Raw genomic sequence first — 23,316 nt, 5'->3', positions numbered from 1 at the left:
AAATGCCCAACAGAAGAGGGGAGGGGATTGGCACCACTGTCTCCTCGTTACGCCACTGCTCCTGTCACCTAATTGCTTTAATTGGTTTTATTCGGCCGGTACGGGAATACCGTCTAAGCACAACACTTAGCCGTACCTAAAGTCAAAGCAGGTGTGATTAGGGGCAGAGATGACCTTAGGCGTCACTAAGCATGATTGTCCTTCAAAATTAGGTGCCGGTAATGTAGGCCTTTAAAAGCCTAGACAACATTACCAGCGCCTAAGATTTTTCATAGCCGCGATTCTATTAATGGCACCTACGCGTGACTAATACATGGTCAACGCTATTTCTGAATGCGCCGGCTAACGTAGGCGCCGTTTACAGAATCTGGGCCTAAGTGTCCCTCAGGAATGTTGCCCTGGAGAAGCCAATGACATGCGATCGAAGCTGTGGAGAATGAACAACGGCCAACAGCAGGAGCCATATTACAAGGGCCACACCTCTACTCTATCTCCGCTGGTTGAAGAAAGCTACGCTAGATGTGCCTTTAAGAGAGAAAAAAAGAACATTTTGCTACATATTCTATGTTTTGGCCCTTCGAGTTTGACGATTTAGCAACTGGTGGTACTGGTCACAGTTTTCAAACTTAGACTAACTCAACCTTTTTCTGTATGCTGCACCATGTTTCGTGTCTGTCTGTCTGCGTGTGTGCACATTTCTGTGGGTCTCCAAACCTAAACAAAGCAAAACTGCAGACAATTGTACACGATGCAGGCTATGTTTATTGAAACAATTACAGTGGTACCTCGGTTTGCGAGTGTTTTGCAAGACGAGCAAAACATTCGCAAAATTGGCGCCTCGGAAACCAAGCGTGCCTCGATTTACGAGCACCCCCCCACGATCCAGCACCCTCCGCTCGCGTCACACCCACTCCCCGCCATCATCCGGCATCCACCCACCCACCCGATCACATTTCTTAACCCCATTTGGCACCGACACCAACGCACAGGACATGCCAGTGCCCGAAGATCTGCCTCCTTCGCGCTGGGCCTTGAGCATCTGTGCATGCTCAAGGCCTTCGGGTTCCTATTCTCTCCGAGATTCTCGGAGAGAATGGGAACTCGAAGGCCCAGCGCGAAGGAGCAGATCTTTGGGCACCGGCATGTCCTATGCGTTGGTGCCGGTGCCAAACGGGGGTAAGAAATGTGATCGGGTGGGTGGGTGGATGCCTGGGGGATGCTGGATGATGGCAGGGAGGGGGGTACGATGCGAGCAAGGGGGTTGCCAGATCGGGGGGGGCAAAATGAGCGGGGGGATGGCGGATCACGTGGGGGGGGGGGGCCTTCATGAGCAGGGGGAGCAATGCCGGTTCTTGGGGGGGGGGGATCAGCGCCGCTGGCCTCAAGGGGGGGGGGGAACATATCAAAGCGAGTTTCCATTATGTCCTATGGGGAAACTCGCTTTGATATACGAGTATTTTGGTTTACGAGCATGCTTCTGGAACGAATTATGCTCGTAAACCAAGATACCACTGTATATGTTGCGGTTAGTGTCACTACCTTTGTACAAACCAGGGGACCCGACACGGTCCGTGTTTCAGTTAACACGCCTTCATCAGGGGTCCCTAATTTGAAAGGTTATTAAGTAAAATCGCAGTAAACCCTTTACGGAGATACTGTTGCGGCGACTTTTCTGTTACACACAGGCTCATGTTTATTTTTGCTGCGTTTTTTACTCGATATCTTTCAAATTAGGGACCCCTGATGATGGCGTGTTAACCGAAACACGGACCACGTCGGGTCCCCTGGTTCGAACAAAGGTGGTGACACTAACCACAACATATAATTGTTCCAATAAACATAGCCTGCATCTGTACCATCGTCTCCAGTTTTGCTTTCTTTGTTCTGCAAACCTAAAAGCAGGTGGAACACAATAAAATATTGTGTATTTTCTCATATACCGTCTAAACATGAAAGCGCTCCAGGGTTTCACTGCTATACTATCATCACTTTGAAGGAATCCAAAGAGCCCATCGTGTGTTTTTAAAAATATTTTTCTGAGCCACTTTGTTGGATTATACGAGAAGAAAAATAAGTTCTGCCCTGTTAATTTTGTGACCACAGCATCACTAGTCCAGTCTGTCATTGAAAAAGTGCAGTTTGAACAAGCCCTTTAGAAAGCTGTCACTGGCTGTCTACTATAGCAAGCCTGGACTAGCATTTCAGAAGTCGCTGCTGGAGCTACAGTACACAACCGCTTCAATTAACTCGCACAAAGAGAAGCAGAAATGATTTCAATAGAATTCGAAAACATGAAATCTAGCATTTAGTGTCACACTACACACTTCGGAAAGGATGGGATTAGCCTAGTAACACTTAAGAGAGAAATAGCCGGAGAAAGCAAAAAGCACAGCGATGGCGACCTCTGGGTTCTAGAGAGTTTGGTTTCTTCCGATCCGGACTCGGACGCGTCCGTGTTTCGGCCTAAACAGCCTGCATCGGGAGTCTTGACTGTTATTAGGAACTCGTTAAACAGCCCCTCTGCGGTCGTGTGGTTTGGATAAACTCAGTGTGGTGTTACTTTTAACGAATGTCAACAATGAATCCAAACAAACGAAACCGCATGGGATGGTCTCCACGATAAAAACACTTCTGAAGTCAATTTCGCATTAAAAACATTTCTGAAACCATTTCAGAAGTGTTTTTATCATGGAGACCGTCCCGTGCGGATTCGTTTGTTTGGATTCATCGTTGACATTCGTTAAAAGTAACACCACACTGAGTTTATCCAAACCACACGATCGCAGAGGGGCTGTTTAACGAGTTCCTAGTAACAGTTAAGACTCCCGATGCAGGCTGTTTAGGCCGAAACACGGACGCGTCCGAGTCCGGATCGGAACAAACAAAATTCTCTAGAACCCAGAGGTCGCCATCGCTGTGCTTTTTGCTTTCTCTGGTGTGAGAAGGGACTTTCTCCTGTTTTTTGTTACCACAACAGTGCGGGACCACCAGAAGAATTGTACATTGATATGCAGGATCTACCCACACATTATAGGGAACTAAGTTATGTTCTCAGTATGTGCACTGGGAGAGGGGGGACCACATAAAGCTGGTGTTATTAGCCGTGCATGGCGACCGTGAGGTGTAGGCGAACGTACTTGTGCACCATGTACAAAGGGGGTTTATCTACCCACACATTCCCCTAATTGCAATACCCTCCTCATAAAGAACCGCTTCTCTGAAGCAACCCCCATTCCATGTTGTTTTATCCCATTCCCTCATACCTCCTTTTATTTTATGATGCAATTATTAACTTTCCTCTCCCCTTCCCCCTCTCATATCCAGTTGTCATTGTCTTAGGTCTTCTTTTACAAAGGCGCAGTAAGCGTTTACGCGTGCGCTGACCGCATAGCACACCTTTGTAAAAGAGGAGATTAGTCTTCTTATTGTACAACTTTTATTTGACCCCATTATCCATTTATTTTAATCCTTTTAGCGTTGTAAAAGGCTATTCTGATTGGCCCACGCGCCTCAGGCCCCACCAGTAGGCGGAGCTTTGGGACGGATGGGCCAATCCGGCCTCATTCCGTCGTTGGCTGCCTGCCGGACAGGCGGGTTTGGCTCCCGTCTGTCCCAACTACACAAAGGTACGGGGAAGGCGGGTGGGGGTGTCGTGGGGGTCGGCCAGGGGGGTCGCAGGTCTTTATAGTGCTCATGCCTAACTCATTGTCTTTATAGTGCTCATGTCTTTATAGTGCTCATGCCTAACTCAGGGTTACCCGTGTGTCCATTTTTGCGTGCGTGTGTGTACACGCGCCGGAATGAGATATTGTCATCACAACAGCCCGATTCAGCCCTTCCCTGCAGCAATCAATACAGATAAGTGATGGCAATAACTTTCCGTGCCGCTGACACAGCTGAAACCTGAACACAGTAACTCATTTGAGTTCGCTGCACAGTCTCTTCTCGTGGGCTCTTATTAGACTCTCTGCTGTGTCTTCCAGAAGGGAGGATATTTAGTGGGCAAGCCATAAGCTTCTAATAAAAGCATTTATGAGGGGGCGGTTGGAGGTTCTTGGGGGGGGGGGCGGTCGTTGGAGGGAGGGGGGTTTGCGTCGAGGGCAGGAGGGCCTGGGATCCCTCCTGCCCGTAATGTAGTGCGGGGTGGGGGTAGGGGGTCGCCGTGGCCAGGAGGGTTTGGGCTCCCTTCTGGCCCGATATTGTCGGGGAGTCGGCGGTCCTTCGGGGTGGGGGTGCGAGTGGTCCTGCCGGGGGGGGGGAGGGCAGGGCAGGGCGGGTAAACGGAGAGTCGGGACAGTGCACGGAGAGTCGGGGAGGGCGAAAGGAGAGTCGGGGTGGCCAGAGGAGAGTCGGGGCGGGAGAAAGGACAGTCGGGCAGCATGCGCGGTATACCCGTGAGCGCGGTATACAAAAGTTTTTGTACATAAAATCGTCGTTTCTGCGCGCTATACCCGTGTGCGCGTTTTACACGGGTGCGCGTTATCTGCGTGAAAATACGGTATATGAGCACACACTATATTCAAATGTCTGGTAAGAAGTCCATTAGGTATTCTGCAGCAATGAAAGTAGTAAATAGTGGATTTTAAAGCAAGCATGCCAGAAATTTACTATCCAGTCTGAAGCAGTACAGAAGATTTAGTTGAGAGGCCAATTTTCAGAATTTAATGCCAGCTTTTTCTGCAACCGTGCCTGCGACTTTAAAAAAGACAGCGCAGGCAAGAAACAGCTCCAATGCACAGGTCCGAACAAAACAAAAAGTGCCAGCACGCACTGCACACCGACTAGAATATTGTTTGGTGCAAAATTTTATGTGCAAGAAATTTTTGTGAGTTTCATAAGTATTTATGCACAGAATATCCGGAATGGTGGCCAGATGTGTGCTCACACTTTCTTTCCGCTTTGGCATGCGCACAGTGACGCTCTCCTCTGTGCAAATATGTCCAGCCCACTCTAATTGGTAGACCAGTTCTGCGTGTTCTGAAGTTACATCTCATTTGCTTACTACATCACTAATTTTGCAGTTGAATCCGTGAATTCGGCCATTGGCATGCGGTGCTTTGTGCAGCTTTCCGCATCAGCCCCTGGGCATTAAGTGAAAATCTCAAGATGGCAGACAAAGCCATTCAGCCTGAGTCTCCAGGTCAGCAGCTGGATACCTCCAACCCTGTGTGACGGGAATGGCGGTGCCATCTGACATTTTAAAGGTGATCTTTGCCCAAACCTTACCTGTGTTGTATCCTCTCCCAAGTGCTGGCCAGGGTCGGTGATTCTTCCACAGATTGCCCAGGTACCAGTCGCTCTGGTTTTCCACTAAGCCCAAAACTTGCTGGCCTGCAAACGAAGAAGACATTACTAGAAACGACAGGGGGAAATGTCCCATCAGATAAAGCACAGTCCCTTATTCCTTGTTCCCTTGTTTATTCAGTATTCAGGGTCTGCCACAAACAAACTTCACGGTATAAACAGGTTTTTAGCATCTGATCCTGTATTACAATTAACTTTAGAAGGTATTCCCTTACCACTTTACGCAAGAATTAAAATCTTGATGTTCTTTTCAAGTGGACGCCATGTTACTTGCGCAGACCTAGATAATCTCGGTTGCCAATCATTTTTTTTTTAAGTTTGACAGGCCTCATAGCAGGGCTATCTCCGTTTTCATTTTTTTTGTCTTACTGTCTGATTTTATAAAAGCTTTGTAAACTATTGGAATGAGGTAGCTGTTTCAAATGGTTGACAAGCGATTTTTGCCAGTAAAACATTCACGATGGCGTGGTAAACTTGCAGCTTTAATCAGTCTGCTTTTCCATCTATGAATGGTTGGCCAAACCTTTCGAAGCCATGGAATACTAAATTTATCTTATTTATTTCTTCAATTTTTCTATACCGTTCTGCCAGTGGAGCTCAGAACTTAGGCGCTCGAGCATAATTCCCTGACTGTCCCGGTGGCCTCACAGTCTGTCTAATGTACCTGGGGCAATGGAGGAGCAGGTGACCCGCCCAGGGTCACAGGGAGCAGCGTGGGCTTTCACGCACAAACTCAGGGTGCCTAGGCTGTAGCTCCAACCACGCTGCTGCCTTCTCAGACATAGTATGCTAACAGATGGCATGGTAAGCTTAGACAAAATGGCAAAACATACCTAAAAGCATGGTAAAACGCAAAACAGTGAGACGTAGCAGGATGAGTATGGTTCGGCAAAACAGGTTTACAAAGCATGGTTAATATAGTATGACATGACTTGGCAAAGTGGTAAGGCAAGCATGGAGGACGTGGAACGGCAAACATGATGCAGCAACTATGGCATGAGAGGTTGTGCAAGGGCAGACAGTGTGGTATACAAAGTATGGTAAATATGGCATATGGAGGACAGTGGTGAATAGTATGACGTAGTGTGGTAGAAGGTGGAATGGTCAGACATAGGACGGAGCTCATCAGCTTGTGAGACTCAAGATAGTGGAGCATTCGGGGCCCTTTGTCGGAGGGTCCAGGAGATTTAGATTGGCACATGATCAGTGGAAGAGGGGTGTTTTTATAGCATTCCTGAAGTTCAGTAGGCCTTCTAATGATCTTATGCTGGTAGGGGCCGCAGCTGGAGGGCATCCGGAAAAGCGTGGATGTCGACCTGACGATGTCACGCGCATGTGTGATATCATGACGTTGACATCTGTGCATGTGCGGAGGCCCTCCAGATGGGGTCCTGAGCCTGCTATTACTATGCTGGTGGTGGGGGTGCTGGAGGAAGAGAGGTGCCACGGGAGGTACGTCCTGTAAGCAGTCAGTCAGCGCCTCTCCTTCTCGCTGGCATCTCACGGCCCATACACCAATATATGGAAAAGCTTCTGGCATTTCAAGTTTCATGGGTCTGGATGGAAATATTGGATTAACGTTTCCCTGTTAATTCGGACTTAGCATTTTGTCATCAGTTAAAAACCTATTTGCTTAAATAGTGGCATATGTAATGATTAATGTTTTATGAATGTTATTATTTGCCAATTGTATATTTCCAACATTGTTTTGGTTTAAACCAGGGGTGTTCAACCTGCGGCCCCGTGAAGTATTTTGTGCGGCCCCGGTCGAGAGCGATGCAGTGTTTTCCTCTGCTGCCCCCGGGTGTTTACTGTCTTGCCGGCTCCCTCCTCTGTCTTTCTGCAGCGTTTGCATGTTTGTGCGGCCCCAGAAACATTTTTTTTGGCCAATGCGGCCCAGGGAAGCCAAAAGGTTGGACATCCCTGGTTTAAACCAAAGTGTAAACCACTTTGAACTTATTCAGCAATAGCGGTCTATAAATAAAGATTATTACAACAATTACAAACATTGTTTATATACCGCAAATACCTTTGCAAAGTTTATTATTATTATCTCAGTGATTTTTGATCTGAAGAAGAAGGGGTTACCTTCGAAAACTCATCATAAAATGCCAGGGCGACTCAATTGAGATGGAAGGCTTTTTTAAGCTCTGAAGTCAAGAGTGTTAGCCCTGAGGGCTACTTTTTTTTCTTAAATTTCCCTATAAATTGTTTATTAAATTTGCATAATAAAGATTATGTTTTTTGGGACCCCCTTCAGCTACAACAGTTTATGCAAGAAGCTGAGAATAAACAGCTCTTATAGGAATATTAAAATCATTGTGAAAGGCTGTTATTAATAGGATTAATATTCTATATCTTTCCTGATGTGATTGGCTCTTAGGCACTGGTGGAATGAGGCATTATGACATCACAATCTCTGCTCTGGAATGTTGCTGCTCAATCTCAGCATTCTTCAAAGCAAAGCTTGAGGGTCAGTGGTTGTGGCCATTCATACTCTGATTCTTCCCTCTCTCCTTAAAGAATGACATGAAGATGGTTTCCTTCGGGGACAGGAACGGTGATGAATTTTGTCACCATGTCATTCTCTAATATAAATATTGTATATGAACACAACTACTGCAGACAGCTAAAATGGCTGTTGAATCATGTCAAATAATCAGATGCTGTAGATATGGATAACAAAAAACAAACACAAAACAAATGAGTGAAGGTAAAACCCCCAAAAGAACCAGTCCTTAAAATACAAGGTTTATTCAAGCAACCAAATGCAACCGATGTGATGCGACATAGGCCATGTTTCGGTGAAATTTCCTGCATCAGGCATCCAAATTCTCTGTTTGTACTTCAAACAACAAACACAAAAACATATACTTTATTAATCTTAGTTACTGTATTTTTCGCTTCATAAGAAGCACTTTCTTTCCACCCAAAAGTGGGTGGAAATCTCGGTGCGTCTTATGGAGCAAAGGTACAAATTTTAACACACACACCCCCCCCGGCACCATTTTAAAACTCCCCGCCGCACTTTTAAAAATACCCCCCGTTGCAGTACCTGGTGGTCCAGCATGTATCCCTCCCTCGCTAGTGGCGCACACGTCAGGAGCATGGAGGTCAGGAGCAAGCTTTCCGCGCTCCCGCTTGGGCCCGCACTGCTTTCTGAATGGCTGGCTTCAGTTTCCAAGTTTATTTAATCTTTGATATACTGTTTATCACAAGAACTGACAGCAGCTATTTAGATAACAGCGCGGGGCCAGGCAGAAACACGGAAAGCTCGCGCCTGACATCCGCACTGCTGACCTGTGCGCTGCTAGCGAGGGAGGGATACACGCTGGACCACCAGGTATGGGGGGGCATCATCTAAAAGTACTGGGGTAGGGAGTGATCTAAAAGTACTGGGGGGTGATGATTTAAAAGTATAAATATACGTAAAAGGTGGTTTTGGCCAGAAATGGTGACCACAGGCCCCAATCTCTTCTTAGGATCCTTTGGTGGACAACAGAGATGGCAGTAAGACAAAAAATTATATTTAATCATGGATGAACTAGACACAGAGGATCCTTGATCATAAAAAAGTATAAAATCTGAGATGATTTAGTATATAGGCCACTTTTTTGTAAACTATCCAAAATGGATAACATCAGAGTAAAATATAATTAAACAGGTGCTGCAGTAGGTAGGGAAATGAGCAGAAAGATGGATCTAGCCCTGTCCCTAACTGTCCTGTGCCCTGTCTCGGCCTACCACTAGACCACCAGAGGGGGGACAGGGTACAGAGCCTGGCAGAGAGGAGGGACAGGGTTCACAGCTTGGTAAGGAGTGTGGGGTTGGGTGCAAAGCCTGGCAGGGAGAATTTGGTTCAGAAAGGTTTTTTTCTTGTTTTCCTCCTCTAAATCTAGGGTGCGTCTTATGGTCAGGTGCGTCTTATGGAGCGAAAAATAAGGTACGTGCTGATGTACATATATATTACATTATATTACATTATATATATATATATATTTTTTTTTTTACAAATAGATAACAACTATGTTAAAATTAAACATATAATTACACCGACGAGATGAGATGGTTGGTTCATCTGGAGGAATGTAGAAATTCAATTTATTACATTAAAGGGCCTCAGTGGTGGAACGCATTACCCGAATAACATCAAGGCTGAAACTGGTTTCAAAAGCTTTAACCCTTTCAGGACCAAGGGACATATTTGTCCCATAACTTTAAAATCCTATAAATTTTGATTGGGATAGTCTACAGTTCTAAATTTGATATGTACGGATTCCATATGATACTGCCTTTATGTAAACAAACTGGTTCCGACATTCATTCATTAGCGTCGTTGCCAGATTGACGAGAAGATTCACTTGCCACACTGTCCATAAGCCAGAAGTGTGATTTTTTAAATAAAAATAATGACATTTCACAAAAAAAATCAATTTTTTGGCATCTGCAAGCCCTTTTTACCATAAAAATGTCGTCAAAACCACAAAAATTGGCCTACGATCCTTATGGTCCTGAAAGAGTTAAGAGCCTGCTGAAAACTTTCTTATTTAAGGATGTATTTAATGTTGAAGGATGGTAAATGGAGAGGCTGAATCTAAGGAGAAGCAGACAGAAATAACGCAGGTTTAATAAACCTGAAATGTTTTAGATTGTCCAATGTCTTGTTTTATTGTTTTCAAATTATGTATGTTTATTTGGTAATCTGCCTAGAAACAGCCCAGAATATAATAAATAAAATAGTGAACAATGATGATAAAACATATAGAATGTAATACCAAATACACCTAATTCATGAGTAACGTCTATACAATATATAAACAGAGATATGCTTAAAACAATGCTCATTATGCTGGATAATGCATGAAAAGGAGCAAATTTTTAGAATACAGATATATTGCATTTTGGTCGACTCTGAAAACCTGCTGATTTCAGCCTGGTTTCCGGAAATAGGAACTCACATTAGAGAATGACCCAGGGACAAATTTTTCCCCGTCCCTGCGGGAACTCGTTTTCCCATCTTGTCCCGTTGAGTTCTTTTCCTGCCCCTGCCCCATTCCTGCAAGCTCCGTCCTCATCTGCACAAGCCACAAACACTTTAAAATCCTAAGTAGCTTATTCTAATGCTTGGATCTTTATTTCCTAATTTTGTGGACTAAATAACATATATTTCTTCTGTTTTTCCTTACATTACTGTAGTGAGTAGTGTTAATTTTCTTGTTTTTTTTTTATTGCAAATCTGTATTCAAGCATTAATGTGTTTGTTTAAAAATTTTGAAAAACTGAATAAAGAATTAAAAAAAATCCTAAGTAGCAACATTCTAGTGCTGAGATTGTGATGTCATAATGCCTCATTCCACCAATGCCTAAGCTCCGTCCTCATCTGCACAAGCCTCAGACACTTTAAAATCCTAAGTAGCAACATTCTAGAGCTGAGATTGTGATATCATAATGCCTCATTCCACCAATGCCTAAGCTCCGTCCTCATCTGCACAAGCCTCAGACACTTTAAAATCCTAAGTAGCAACATTCTAGAGCTGAGATTGTGATGTCATAATGCCTCATTCCACCAATGCCTAAGCTCCGTCCTCATCTGCACAAGCCTCAGACACTTTAAAATCCTAAGTAGCAACATTCTAGAGCTCAGATTGTGATGTCATAATGCCTCATTCCACCAATGCCTAAGCTCCGTCCTCATCTGCACAAGCCTCAGACACTTTAAAATCCTAAGTAGCAACATTCTAGAGCTGAGATTGTGATGTCATAATGCCTCATTCCACCAATGCCCAAGCTCCGTCCTCATCTGCACAAGCCTCAAACACTTTAAAATCATAAGAGTTTGAAGCTTGTATGGTTAAAGCAGAGCTTACAGGAATGGGGCAGAGACAGGGACAGCGACAGTGACAAAACTCATGGGGACAGGATGGGAAAATTGAGTTCTTGCAGGGAAGGGGGACAAATTTGTCTCCGTGTCATTGTTTAACTCACATTAAAACCATCTGAACCGTCACCAAGTAGCTGTCTTAGGAAAGAGAGCCAGGACTGAAGAGGCATCAATGACAAATTCTCTAGTATACCTGGCTCTCCTTGTAAATCTACAGGTTCGGTCTCCAGGGGGCTGTCACACACCAGCACTAAAAATTCACTTAAAGTGGAAAAGCAGAGTGATCATCCCACTTCCCGCATTTACAGACTGAAAATTTGCTTAGCAAATGTCAGATCATCTCTCTCAATCCAAATCCCTTTTTTTCTGGTGACATTTCTCATCTTCTTCTCCCTCCATTTTTGCTGTTTATTTGCTTTCCTGCGAGTGGTTTTAACTTGATTAGGGATGTAGGAGCTGGGTAAAAAGAGATGCTCTAAGCGAAGACTAAAATTAAAGGCAATGCCTTGAGCACCTCTGAAGCTCATCTAGTTTTGAGGAACTTTGGCTTCTGTCAAGAAAAAGATAATTATAGCTAGCTACAATGAAATTTGATACATTGTTACCGTTTCAGTTAGCCCTGGAGTTTACTGGCTTTTCATTAGGGATCTTACATAAAAGAAATTCACAGAGGGTTGACCGGGGCTCAGGTAAGCTGGAGAAGAACAGATGGCCAGCCAGTGCACCAAAATAAGGCTTGCTTTGATAGGGCTGGTAGAACACTTCCCCCTCCGTATCTACGGATTTGGTTATTTGCGATTCTTGACCAGAAATTATTTTTTCATTTTTCGGGTTATTTTTATCCCTGTAAGCACCCCCCCCCCCCCCCCACCCCCCGTTAAGCCTTACCTGGTGGTCTAGCGGGTTTTCAGGCAGAAGCAATCTTCCCACGCTCCTGCCCTGTGCAGGAGCGTGGGAAGATTGCTTCTGCCTGAAAACCCGCTAGACCACCGGGTAAGGCTTAAGGAGGGGCTTTCAGGGCTAAAAATAGCCGGGGGAAGCGAGGGATAACGGCAGAACCGGCACAAATATTATTCGTGGTTTTTCCAAATTCGCGGGCCGGATCTGCCCCTAACCCCCGCGAACATGGAGCGGGATGTGAACACACGACCTAAGCTGGAGGGATAAAAAGACATGCAGGTACCAGCGAGTATGTGAAATAAAATCACCTTTATTGGTGAGCCACACAAAGTATACCTTAACAAATAATATAAATACATAAATACAGAGTTCATGACAAACAACTCAAGTGAAGAGTTGGAGGTCCAGAAAAGCCACCGCTGCTCCTTGTGAGCTTGGATAAGCCACGACTCTCCACGGCCTCAGATACCAACTTAAGATTGTGAGAGCCCTCCAGGGTCAGGGTACGATCTACTGCAACTGAATCTAACTCATCTTTGAACTAACGAGGTGCAAAATAAATCCAAAGAAACATAAAAAGTGGATACGATGCTCAAACTCTTCAGACCTCTCCTTGATTCTCCGATGAAATGCCTAGAGGGAGCTTATCTTCTCTCAGTACTAGTGTCCTTCCTATAAGAGACTGTTGTGTATACCTTCGGATAGCCTAGTGCCTGAATTAGGCACCTCCAGAGTGTATCATGGCCATCATCCAGGTCTCCATGCGTCAACACTGACTCAATGGCATTCAATAACGCACTGTGCGCGCTGTCAACCGCGGGGCAGGGGCAGGGACAGAGCCAGAGCTTGCGGGGACGGGGTGGGACAAACATTGTCTCCATGTCATTCTCTAAGAGACTCGTCTTAAACAGCCTGTTCCAACTAGATGGAACGGCATCTATAAAACGCTAGTATCAATATGTAAAAACTTAACACATCTTAGACAACTGGCAACTGAATTCAATGCAGAAGCGACTTTTGAATTGAAATGAACTACTGTTAAATGACATCATTTGGGCCTTGTCTGCTGATCAGATTCCTACCACCTGCAACGTCCTTCCATCATGTGCCCAGTTGCTTAAGCATCTTACTGTTACTGCAACACATTCATCCATCGTTACTGGCATCAAGGAACATTTCCAACATTTAATAGATGCTTATTTTCCTGTTCATCCACTACACAGTTTAGGTTCTCTTCTACACCCATGTCTGAAAGACAGTATTACTCCTTCCCATGCGATGTAAAAACATAGGCAACTGAATCTTTGGGAAGGTTGTTCCAAATTCACATCAAAATGCAAGAGTAGTGTGATTTGTGAACAATTGCGCAGAATAAAAAAGATTAAAATATAAAATCACACATTTGAGGACACGGTCTGCTCGGAAAGGGACGAACTTTGTCCCTGTGCCATTCTCTATTCTCGCAAAAGCGCCCTCTATTTTTAGCTCCTCCAGTGCACGCACGGCATTTCTCAGTTTTTCCCGTGATCTTCAGACATTGACACGGCTTCAGATGCTAACTCTTGTAAGTTGATATATATCTCACATTAGTTTTTAATGTGGACAAAAATCATTGTCGCCTATAGAAGGCATTCTTCATATGCTGAAACTGGGTTCCTAGCCGGGACGTTGTTCCAACAGGACGCTGCTCCAAAGGACCACTTTAGGATTGTTGAAATATCTACAAGGACTCTATTAAGGACTGTTTATATTGATATCTATTGTTGAAATAAATCACCAGGTTGTACTGACATCTTACTTGCCTTTCTTTTGCCGATTCTCTATTCTGGACAATAACCCAACTCCTTCCATTCCTCTAATTTACAGAGGAGGATTACTATTACAGAGTAGTGAACGCCTCTTAAAAAATAGTTTATACTACAGTATTACCAAGTAACTTGCGGAAATACTTCACAGAAAGGGTGGTGAATTTGTGGAACGACCTCTCAGTTGAGTTGATGGAGACAAAAACTGTATCTGAATTTGAGAAAGCTTGGGATAAGCACCATAGGATCTCTAAAGGAGAAGAAGGAAGAGTAAGCGGCATGGATGGGCAGAATGGACAGGTCATACGGTCTGTATTTTACCTTCATTCTTGTTTTGTTTTAATGTGTCGAGAAATAGTGTGTACGTGTGACTGTCCACGTAGTGTGCATTATTGATGACAGGGGGGAAAAAAGTTTCTTTTCTTCTCTTTCTGGAATCTCACTTGCGATGGGTGGCCATGTCCTATTCTGTAGCTAAATCCCAGGGCGGAAGCAGCATCTGAAGCTGTCCACAAACACAGCAACGGGGAATGTTGTGACCACATTTAAAAAAAAAAAAAAAAAAGCATTTCCTTCCATCAAATCAATACTGAGGGCAGAAGGAGGAATGAGGCAGGTGGGAGAAGGCTCCTGTCCTCTGGAACGCCACAGCTCCGATAATGAATTCTGCACACCATCTTTTCCAGCCCTACAATATTTCATACATTGATTTTACTGTCAAATAAAAAGGTGAGTGTTCCAAGTGGCATTTAGTGAGACAGATGGGAAGTGACCAAGACTCCATTACTTGGAGTTTGTTCTCCTGGCAGGTGGGTCATGCTGACAAACGGTAGCATTAAAGGATGACGTAGTCTCTATCTGCTCTCCCAGACCGCTGCTAAAGGACCCTGCAATTCGACGATAAAGCACATTATTCGCACAACACCATCAATTTACTTACCTCAGCACAGACAATTCACACAAGTTCAGTTCCTTCCCCTATAGGGTTTACAATCAAATTCCAAGCTACAGGAAATTCAGGCTACAGGATTCAAAATATCAAACGTCCTGTTTTCTTAGTAACATTATAACACAGTAATTGACGGAAGATAAAAGTCTTTACGGTCTGTCTAGCTCCACTGACATTTTCCTTTGGTCTTATTAAGTTTCCTCTCTCTCTTTCTCTGTCCTAATATACTTTATTGCTCCTGCCCGCTACACCTCTGGACCACCAGGGATTCAAGCGGCAGAGGAGGTACGATAGACAGGGCATGGGGACAGGGTGGAGAGCCTGGGAGAAAGGGAAGGAGGCTGAGTGCAGAGCCTGACAGGGGAGGGGGCGCTGGGTGCAGATCCTGGCAGGGCACTTGAATATTAAGCCACCCGACTTATATTCGAGTCAACCATTTTTCCACGTTTTGGGGGAGAAATGGGGGTCTCGGCTTATATTCAGATCGACTTATATACAAGTATATACGGTAACTATGTAAGTGGATACAACTCAAATATCTGATTAGCATGGAGTGAATACCAGCAGTGAAAGGCTTCTGTTGTTATTACCAGAGGGGCAGACTTGTACAAAGTGAACAAGCCCAGCATTGAGGAAGCAACAATTATTAACCTCTCACCAAAGAAGGATTATGAGTTCAGTGTGGAGGGTAAAGTATTCCGTCCTCATAACACAATGTACACAAGAGGTCAGGTAGGAAAGCTACGAACCGATCTGGCCCTAGTTTCTCAGAAAATATTGTAGCTAATTATTTATCTCTTGCCTCCGTCTTCCAGCACTAAGACAAGTATCATAAAACATCAAACAATTAGTTTTACAGACAAATATACTTGGGCAAGATAAAACAATCCTCGTTACATTATTCATGGACTCAGATCTTTTCTTCTAAGAAATACTCCCCAAAGAGGAGGCAGAGAACTGGGTCTTAACTTTATTTTTCTCTGAAAAAGAGCAGATCAGTCTCAAGTCAAATGGTAATTGGAAGTGTATTCCAGGCTCAAGGCTGGCAATTTGAAGGTATATGAACAAAGCTTCTTTTCATGTGCATCCTGCAAAGATGGACATTCCAGGAATCCCAATCATCTCACTCGACTAGAATGAAGGCTGAACGATAGAAGATGAGGATGTAATCTGCTTGACAGCTGACTAGATGAAATATCAAAGACTTAAGAGCTTCAGCTGAATGCTGTAAGAGACAGACATCCAATGTGAGACCATCAGGCGAAGGCTGACCTTTATTGATGAAATCGAGACACACACAAAAAAAAAAGTTGCAATACTGTAATCAGTTATTGGCATGAACAAAAATCCGTGAGGTTCCAGAAATTGTAACTTGATTAGAGCAGCTATAATTGGGTTAAAAGACTTTCCCGAGGTTTCCTTCTAGCCTGGCTATCTTGATAACCTCATAGCACTACCGTATTTTCGCGGATATAACGCGCACCATTGTAAAACGCGCACAGGGGTATAGCGCGCAGAAATCACGATGATATGTACAAAAACTTTTCTATACCGCGCTCAGGCATATAACGCGCATGCTGCCCGACTCTCCTCTGGCCACCCCGACTCTCCTTTCGCCCTCCCCGACTCTCCTCTGGTTGCCCCGACTCACCCTGACTTTCGGTGCACTGCCCCGACTCTCCTCTGGTTGCCCCGACTCACCGTTCACCCGCCCTGACTTTCGGTGCACTGCCCCGCCTCTCAGTGCCTGTCCCCCTTGAAGTCCTGTCCCCCCTTGAAGGTCTGCCTGTCCCCCCTTGAAGTCCTGTCCCCCTTGAAGGTCTGCCTGTCCCCCATGAAGATCTGCCTGTCCCCCCTTGAAGTCCTGTCCCCATTCTGAAAGCCTGATGCCCCCCCTCGACGTCCGATTCTTCTCCCCCCTCGGCAGGACCACTCGCACCCCCACCCCGAAGGACCGCCGACTCCCCGACAATATTGGGCCAGGAGGGAGCCCAAATCCTCCTGGCCACGGCGACCCCCTAACCCCACCCCGCACTACATTACGGGCAGGAGGGATCCCAGGCCCTCCTGCCCTCGACGCAAACCCCCTCCCCCCAACGACCGCCCCCCCCCAAGAACCTCCGCCCGTCCCCCAGCCGACCCGCGACCCCCCTGGCCGACCCCCACGACACCCCCACCCGCCTTCCCCGTACTTTGTGTAGTTGGGCCAGAAGGGAGCCCAAACCCTCCTGGCCACGGCGACCCCCTAACCCCACCCCGCACTACATTACGGGCAGGAGGGATCCCAGGCCCTCCTGCCCTCGACGCAAACCCCCCTCCCTCCAACGACCGCCCCCCCCCAAGAACCTCCGACCGACCCGCGACCCCCCTGGCCGACCCCCCCACCCCCCTTCCCCGTACCTTTGGAAGTTGGCCGGACAGACGGGAGCCAAACCCGCCTGTCCGGCAGGCAGCCAACGAAGGAATGAGGCCGGATTGGCCCATCCGTCCTAAAGCTCCGCCTACTGGTGGGGCCTAAGGCGCGTGGGCCAATCAGAATAGGCCCTGGAGCCTTAGGTCCCACCTGGGGGCGCGGCCTGAGACACATGGTCGGGTTTGGCCCATGTGCCTCAGGCCGCGCCCCCAGGTGGGACCTAAGGCTCCAGGGCCTATTCTGATTGGCCCACGCGCCTTAGGCCCCACCAGTAGGCGGAGCTTTAGGACGGATGGGCCAATCCGGCCTCATTCCTTCGTTGGCTGCTTGCCGGACAGGCGGGTTTGGCTCCCGTCTGTCCGGCCAACTTCCAAAGGTACGGGGAAGGGGGGTGGGGGGGTCGGCCAGGGGGGTCGCGGGTCGGTCGGAGGTTCTTGGGGGGGGGCGGTCGTTGGAGGGAGGGGGGTTTGCGTCGAGGGCAGGAGGGCCTGGGATCCCTCCTGCCCGTAATGTAGTGCGGGGTGGGGTTAGGGGGTCGCCGTGGCCAGGAGGGTTTGGGCTCCCTTCTGGCCCAACTACACAAAGTACGGGGAAGGCGGGTGGGGGTGTCGTGGGGGTCGGCCAGGGGGGTCGCGGGTCGGCTGGGGGACGGGCGGAGGTTCTTGGGGGGGGGCGGTCGTTGGGGGGAGGGGGTTTGCGTCGAGGGCAGGAGGGCCTGGGATCCCTCCTGCCCGTAATGTAGTGCGGGGTGGGGTTAGGGGGTCGCCGTGGCCAGGAGGGTTTGGGCTCCCTCCTGGCCCGATATTTTTGGGGAGTCGGCGGTCCTTCGGGGTGAGGGTGCGAGTGGTCCTGTCGGGGAGTCGGCCGGGCAAGAGGGCTTGGGCTCCCTCTTGCTCCGATCGTGGATGCGGGTGCGGGTGGGAGCGCGTGCGAGCGGTCGTTCGGGGTGGGGGTGCGAGCGGTCCTGCTGGGGGGGTGAATCGGGCGTCGGGCGGGGAACTATGTTTAAAAACTTTTGTATACCGCGCTCAGGCATATAACGCGCGAGGGGTATGCGCGGTACGTAAAATCACGTATAACGCGCGCGTTATATCCGCGAAAATACGGTAATACCTTCTTCCTAAGGTGGTTCCACCCCCCCTTTTTTTCATCTAATTCAGGTAATTGCATTTCCAACATTTGTGGAGTCAGACACTGGAACGTCCAAGGTGATGGAGTAGAACAGACTGATGTCATGTGGTTCAAGTCCATTGGGTCAAAAGGTTCCATCATGGGACTCTGAGGTAAATACATGCCAGAGAGTGGTAGAAAACTGGAACGCTCTTCCCGAGTTTGTCATAGGGGAAAACACCCTCCAGGGATTCAAGACAAAGTTAGACAAGTTCTTGCTGAACCAGAACATACGCGGGTAGGGCTAGTCTCGGGGCGCTGGTCTTTGATCAGAGGGCCGCTGCATGAGTGGACTGCTGGGCACAATAGACCACTGGTCTGACCCAGCAGCGGCAAATCTTATGTTCTTAAATGGAGTGACATATGCCGTTGATGCTATGTGACTGAGAATGCATAGCATCTGATGTGAAGAAGTGTGTTGAAGGGTGGCGACTACTTGACATATATGAATGACTGTTGACTCTGCTTCGGCAGAAAAGCTTGACCCTGTTTAGTATCCAAGAGAGATCCTATGAACTCTAGCACTTGAAAAGGGTGTAGATGTGACCTGAGCAGTTCCAGGAAGTGAACTGTTGAGTTGATGACATGCTGAGCTGTTTGCAATGATGAACCCTTAGTCAACCAGTCATCCAAGTAGGGAAATATGTGATAAACTCCCATGTGCGAAGGGCTGCTGCCACTACTACTAGGCATTCTGTGAAGACACGAGGGACTGAAGTCAGACCGAAGGGCAAGACTTTGTATTGGAAGTATCGCAATCCAATGTGAAAGTGAAAATATTTTCTGAGAGCAAGTAGGGATATTTGAGTGTAGGCCTCTGAGATTTAGCAAGCAAAGCCAATCGCCTTTATCCAGTAGAGATAGGAGGGTTCTCAGAGAAGCCATGCACAATTTCTCTTTCAGTAAGTATTTGCTTAGACCTCGGAGATCTAAAATAGGCCGAAAGCCTCTGTTTTTTTTGTCTTTTTTTATTTTTATTAGGAAGTACTTCAAGTAGAACGTCCGGCCTGTCTCCCACAGAGGAACAGTTTTATTTAGCTGGAGAAGGGATGAAAGTTTTTGGTAAAGGAGGGTCTTCTGGAGGGATTTATATGAAGACTTTCGCTGAATGGTTTGGAGGTTTTCTCAGCTCATGAAAAATGAAGAACTGATGGTCCCACGAGCCAACATTGGGCAGGAAAGCACACTGGTACATGTGCAGTATGAGCACTGCCTAAAGATGTAAAGTGACAGTGTTCTTTGTAGACTCTGTTCCGGGTTCCTTGGATGATGTCACTCACATGTGAGAATTTTATGCCTGCTTGTCCTTGGAGAATCAGCTCTTCATATGGAGTTGTGGAAGTCTGCTGCCCGGCCTCCACAAATAGTCCTGCTGCATCCAGGAGGTTCATAGGAGCTCCCAGTGAAGAAATTTGCTTTCCTCCTTCGCAAACAGGACAACTAGTGGACCAGCTGTCACATGCCCCGCGATGTCTGCCTCTCAGCATAAATGCTGCCTCCTGGCATGAATACTGCCTAACCAATCCCCACCGAGGAGAAAATGATTAAAAGCAGCCTGTGAACCTAGCATAGGACTGCCCAGTCAGCTCCCTGCGTGCCTCTTCAATTAAGTTAACAAGCAGTAACCAATTACCAGCACTCTACAGCCCTCTTTTTAAAAATTTTAAAAAGACAGGCAAAGGTAACAGAAAAAAAAAGAACACCCTGCTCCTTTTTTTCTTTTAAGAAGTCTGTTAAGGGTGTGTGTGCAAAAATACTCACTCCCACCGGTTGGCAGGCCTCACAAATGAAGATTGTTAGCGAGAGCTTGTGGCCCTCTAGGGAAAGACACATCCACACTCAGAGGAAGGTCCATGTACCACTCAGGGAGAAAACATAAGCCAATGCATGGGCCAGGGCATGCTGAGGAGAAAGGCCTTGGTTCAGAAGAAATCCTGCTGTAATGGTCAATCTGTACCATCTGCTGGAGGCAGAGAAATACTGAGAAAATTCCTAGCTGCTCCACTTATTATATTGGTGATGTCAGAATCTTCAAATCTCTGCCTCCTTCTGTTGATATGGGCACATAACCTGTCATTCTGGACTGGTCTAGTAGGATAAGGAATATGTTTACTAAGTATATATGTTGTTTATCATATAAATGCAAATGTATGAGAAGAGAGTTACATTCCGAACCTGCATGAACTTGAAATACAACAAATCTCCATGGTCATTCTTAGACTCCTATGTACGCTCATCTTCTTAGACACTCCTGTTATCCTTTTCTTCTCCTCTCTTCTCTCTTTCATTTTTCTTTCCTTTTTCTTTTCTGCTCTCTCTCATCTTTATCTTATATATCCCTTACATACATTTTTAATAATTGGAGCCTTTGCTCCTATACAGTTAAACATAGATTTATATATTTTATATACAGAAAGCTTTATTTTGTTTCTATGTACTTTAAATGATTCTTGTATCCTTTAAAATACTTAATAAAAAAAAAAAAAAAAAAAAAAAAAAAAAAATTTATTAAATGTTCTATACCGTTCTCCCAGGGGAGCTCAGAACGGTTTACATGAATTTATTCAGATACTCCAGCATTTTTCCCTGTCTGTCCTGGTGGGCTCACAATCTGGGCAATGGGGGGATTAAGTGGCTTGCTCAGGGTCACAAGGAGCAGTTTGGGTTTGAACCCACACCATACTCTCCCCATAAATGTGCACCTATTTGCTGGTCTTCGAGTGTAAACAGTTATCTGTACTTAGCTGACATCTGTGGCTAGACTAAGCACACATAAGAATCTATGGCTGATCAGCGTGATACATTATTTGGTCTCATCCAATATGCAGTCATAGCAAATTAACCAAAACATATTTTGGGCTTTGCATAGTAACTTGGGAGTACTTGCAAGAAATCTCCTCTCCCTTCTTAAGCAACCTATGGTCTTGATAATTGCAGTTTTACCGTTACTAAAAATTGCATGTGGTGGTGATGCCGGCATCGTCAGAAGATGGGACTCGCACTGTAGAGTCAGTGATGGTCAAAGAGGCTTGCAACGAACAAAGACCTGAACCTTGATGGGTGTAAGGCAGTGGTCTCAAACTCCAACCCTTTGCAGGGCCACATTTTGGATTTGGAGGTACTTGGAGGGCCTCAGAAAAAATAGTTGATGTCTTAGTAAAGAAATGACAATTTTGCTTGAGGTCAAACTCTTTATAAATCTTTCCTTTTGGCTAAGTCTTAATCATAATATTGTCATTTATAGCTAAAGAGACATATGACCAAGAAACTGTTTTATTTCACTTTTGTGATTATGATAAACATACCCAGGGCCTCAAAATAGTACCTGGCGGGCCGCGAGTTTGAGACCACTGAGTTAAGGGGAACAGTTAATCAGCTGGCTGGGTTGGAGGACAGAGGGGAGAACAGGACAATCAAGCCATTGTGACATCACTGATGAGGTTGGCTCTTATTGGTGGAATGAGGCATTATGACATCACAATCTCGGCTCTGCTTCCCAAAGACAAACAGGATGTCATGGATACAGTTAAGGCAGTGGTCTCCAACTCCAACCCTTTGCAGGGACACATTTTGGATTTGTAGGTACTTGGAGGGCCTCAGAAAAAATAGTTAATGTCTTATTAAAGAAATGACAATTTTGCATGAGGTCAAACTTTCCTTTTGGCTAAGTCTTAATAATAATATTGTCATTTATAGCTAAAGAGACATATGATCAAGAAACGGTTTTATTTCACTTTTGTGATTAGGATAAGCATACCGAGGGCCTCAAAATAGGACTTGGCGGGCTGCAAGTTTGAGACCACTGAGTTAAGGGGAACAGTTAATCTGCTGGCTGGGTTGGAGGACAGAGGGGAGAACAGGACAATCAAGCCATTGTGACATCACTGATGAGGCTGGCTCTTATTGGTGGAATGAGGCATTATGACATCACAATCTCGGCTCTGCTTCCCAAAGACAAACAGGATGTCATGGTTACAGTTAAGGCAGTGGTCTCCAACTCCAACCCTTTGCAGGGCCACATTTTGGATTTGAAGGTACTTGGAGGGCCTCAGAAAAAATAGTTAATGTCTTATTAAAGAAATGACAATTTTGCATGAGGTAAAACTCTTTATAAATCTTTCCTTTTGGCTAAGTCTTAATCATAATATTGTCATTTATAGCTAAAGAGACATATGACCAAGAAACTTTTATTTTACTTTTGTGATTATGATATAAACATACCGAGGGCCTCAAAATAGGACCTGGCAGGCTGCATGTGGCCCCTGGGCCGCAAGTTTGAGACCACTGGTGTAAGGGGAAGGAGGCACCTTGGATATGACTGGCCTCCTTTCTGGAGCAACTGGGAGGGGGATTTTAGGAACCATGGACCTTGTATGGTGTGTGTGTGTGTATGTGGTGTGTTGCTACTACTGTCTGCTGAGTTTAAAAAGTAATTTTGTTTAAGGGTTGGAACATTTCTTGTAGAATCTCAGAGGTCCAGGGAAAAGAGGAATTACCATCCTAAGTTACTAGCACATGGTAGGAACCTCAAAGAATATGGATTTCTACCTTTATCCTAGTGTGGTATTAAAAACAATGAATTTCTTAGCATGGACAACGCGATGAAGAAAAGATATAATTGGATAATAGTGGATTACCACAGAGAACCTTAAAAAAAAAAAAAAAACAGAAACAAACGCACGAAAAATGCTCACTTTCTGTTTTATACCTTGTTCAACATTTAATGTATGGCTCATTATTTACAAGGCTTACATGAAAGGAGACTTTTAAAAGATGTTTACACAATTAATATTCACTGTTCTTGAACAATAATTAGCTGCACAGTCACTGCATCAAGAATCACTTTATGAAGCTAATGGACAATTAAGGATGTACTTGAGTCAACGGAGAACAT

General features: G+C 45.7%; 1 protein-coding gene across 2 annotated transcripts in view; it reads right to left on the bottom strand.

Annotated features, from left to right (window-relative positions):
- Positions 1 to 23,316, bottom strand: part of LOC117363916 (LARGE xylosyl- and glucuronyltransferase 1) — a 391,773-nt gene that overhangs the window by 70,667 nt on the left and 297,790 nt on the right. For both annotated transcript variants that reach the window (XM_033952487.1, XM_033952488.1), the window contains exon 7: positions 5,227 to 5,331. In XM_033952487.1, the coding sequence (XP_033808378.1) occupies positions 5,227 to 5,331 (105 nt within the window). The remainder of the gene's footprint in view (positions 1 to 5,226; positions 5,332 to 23,316) is intronic.

Source organism: Geotrypetes seraphini, chromosome 7 (assembly GCF_902459505.1).
Source record: "Geotrypetes seraphini chromosome 7, aGeoSer1.1, whole genome shotgun sequence".
In the NCBI taxonomy this organism is placed as follows: Eukaryota; Metazoa; Chordata; class Amphibia; order Gymnophiona; family Dermophiidae; genus Geotrypetes; species Geotrypetes seraphini.
Note: the sequence above shows the minus strand (reverse complement) of the source record. Positions and strands in the feature narration are given on the sequence as shown.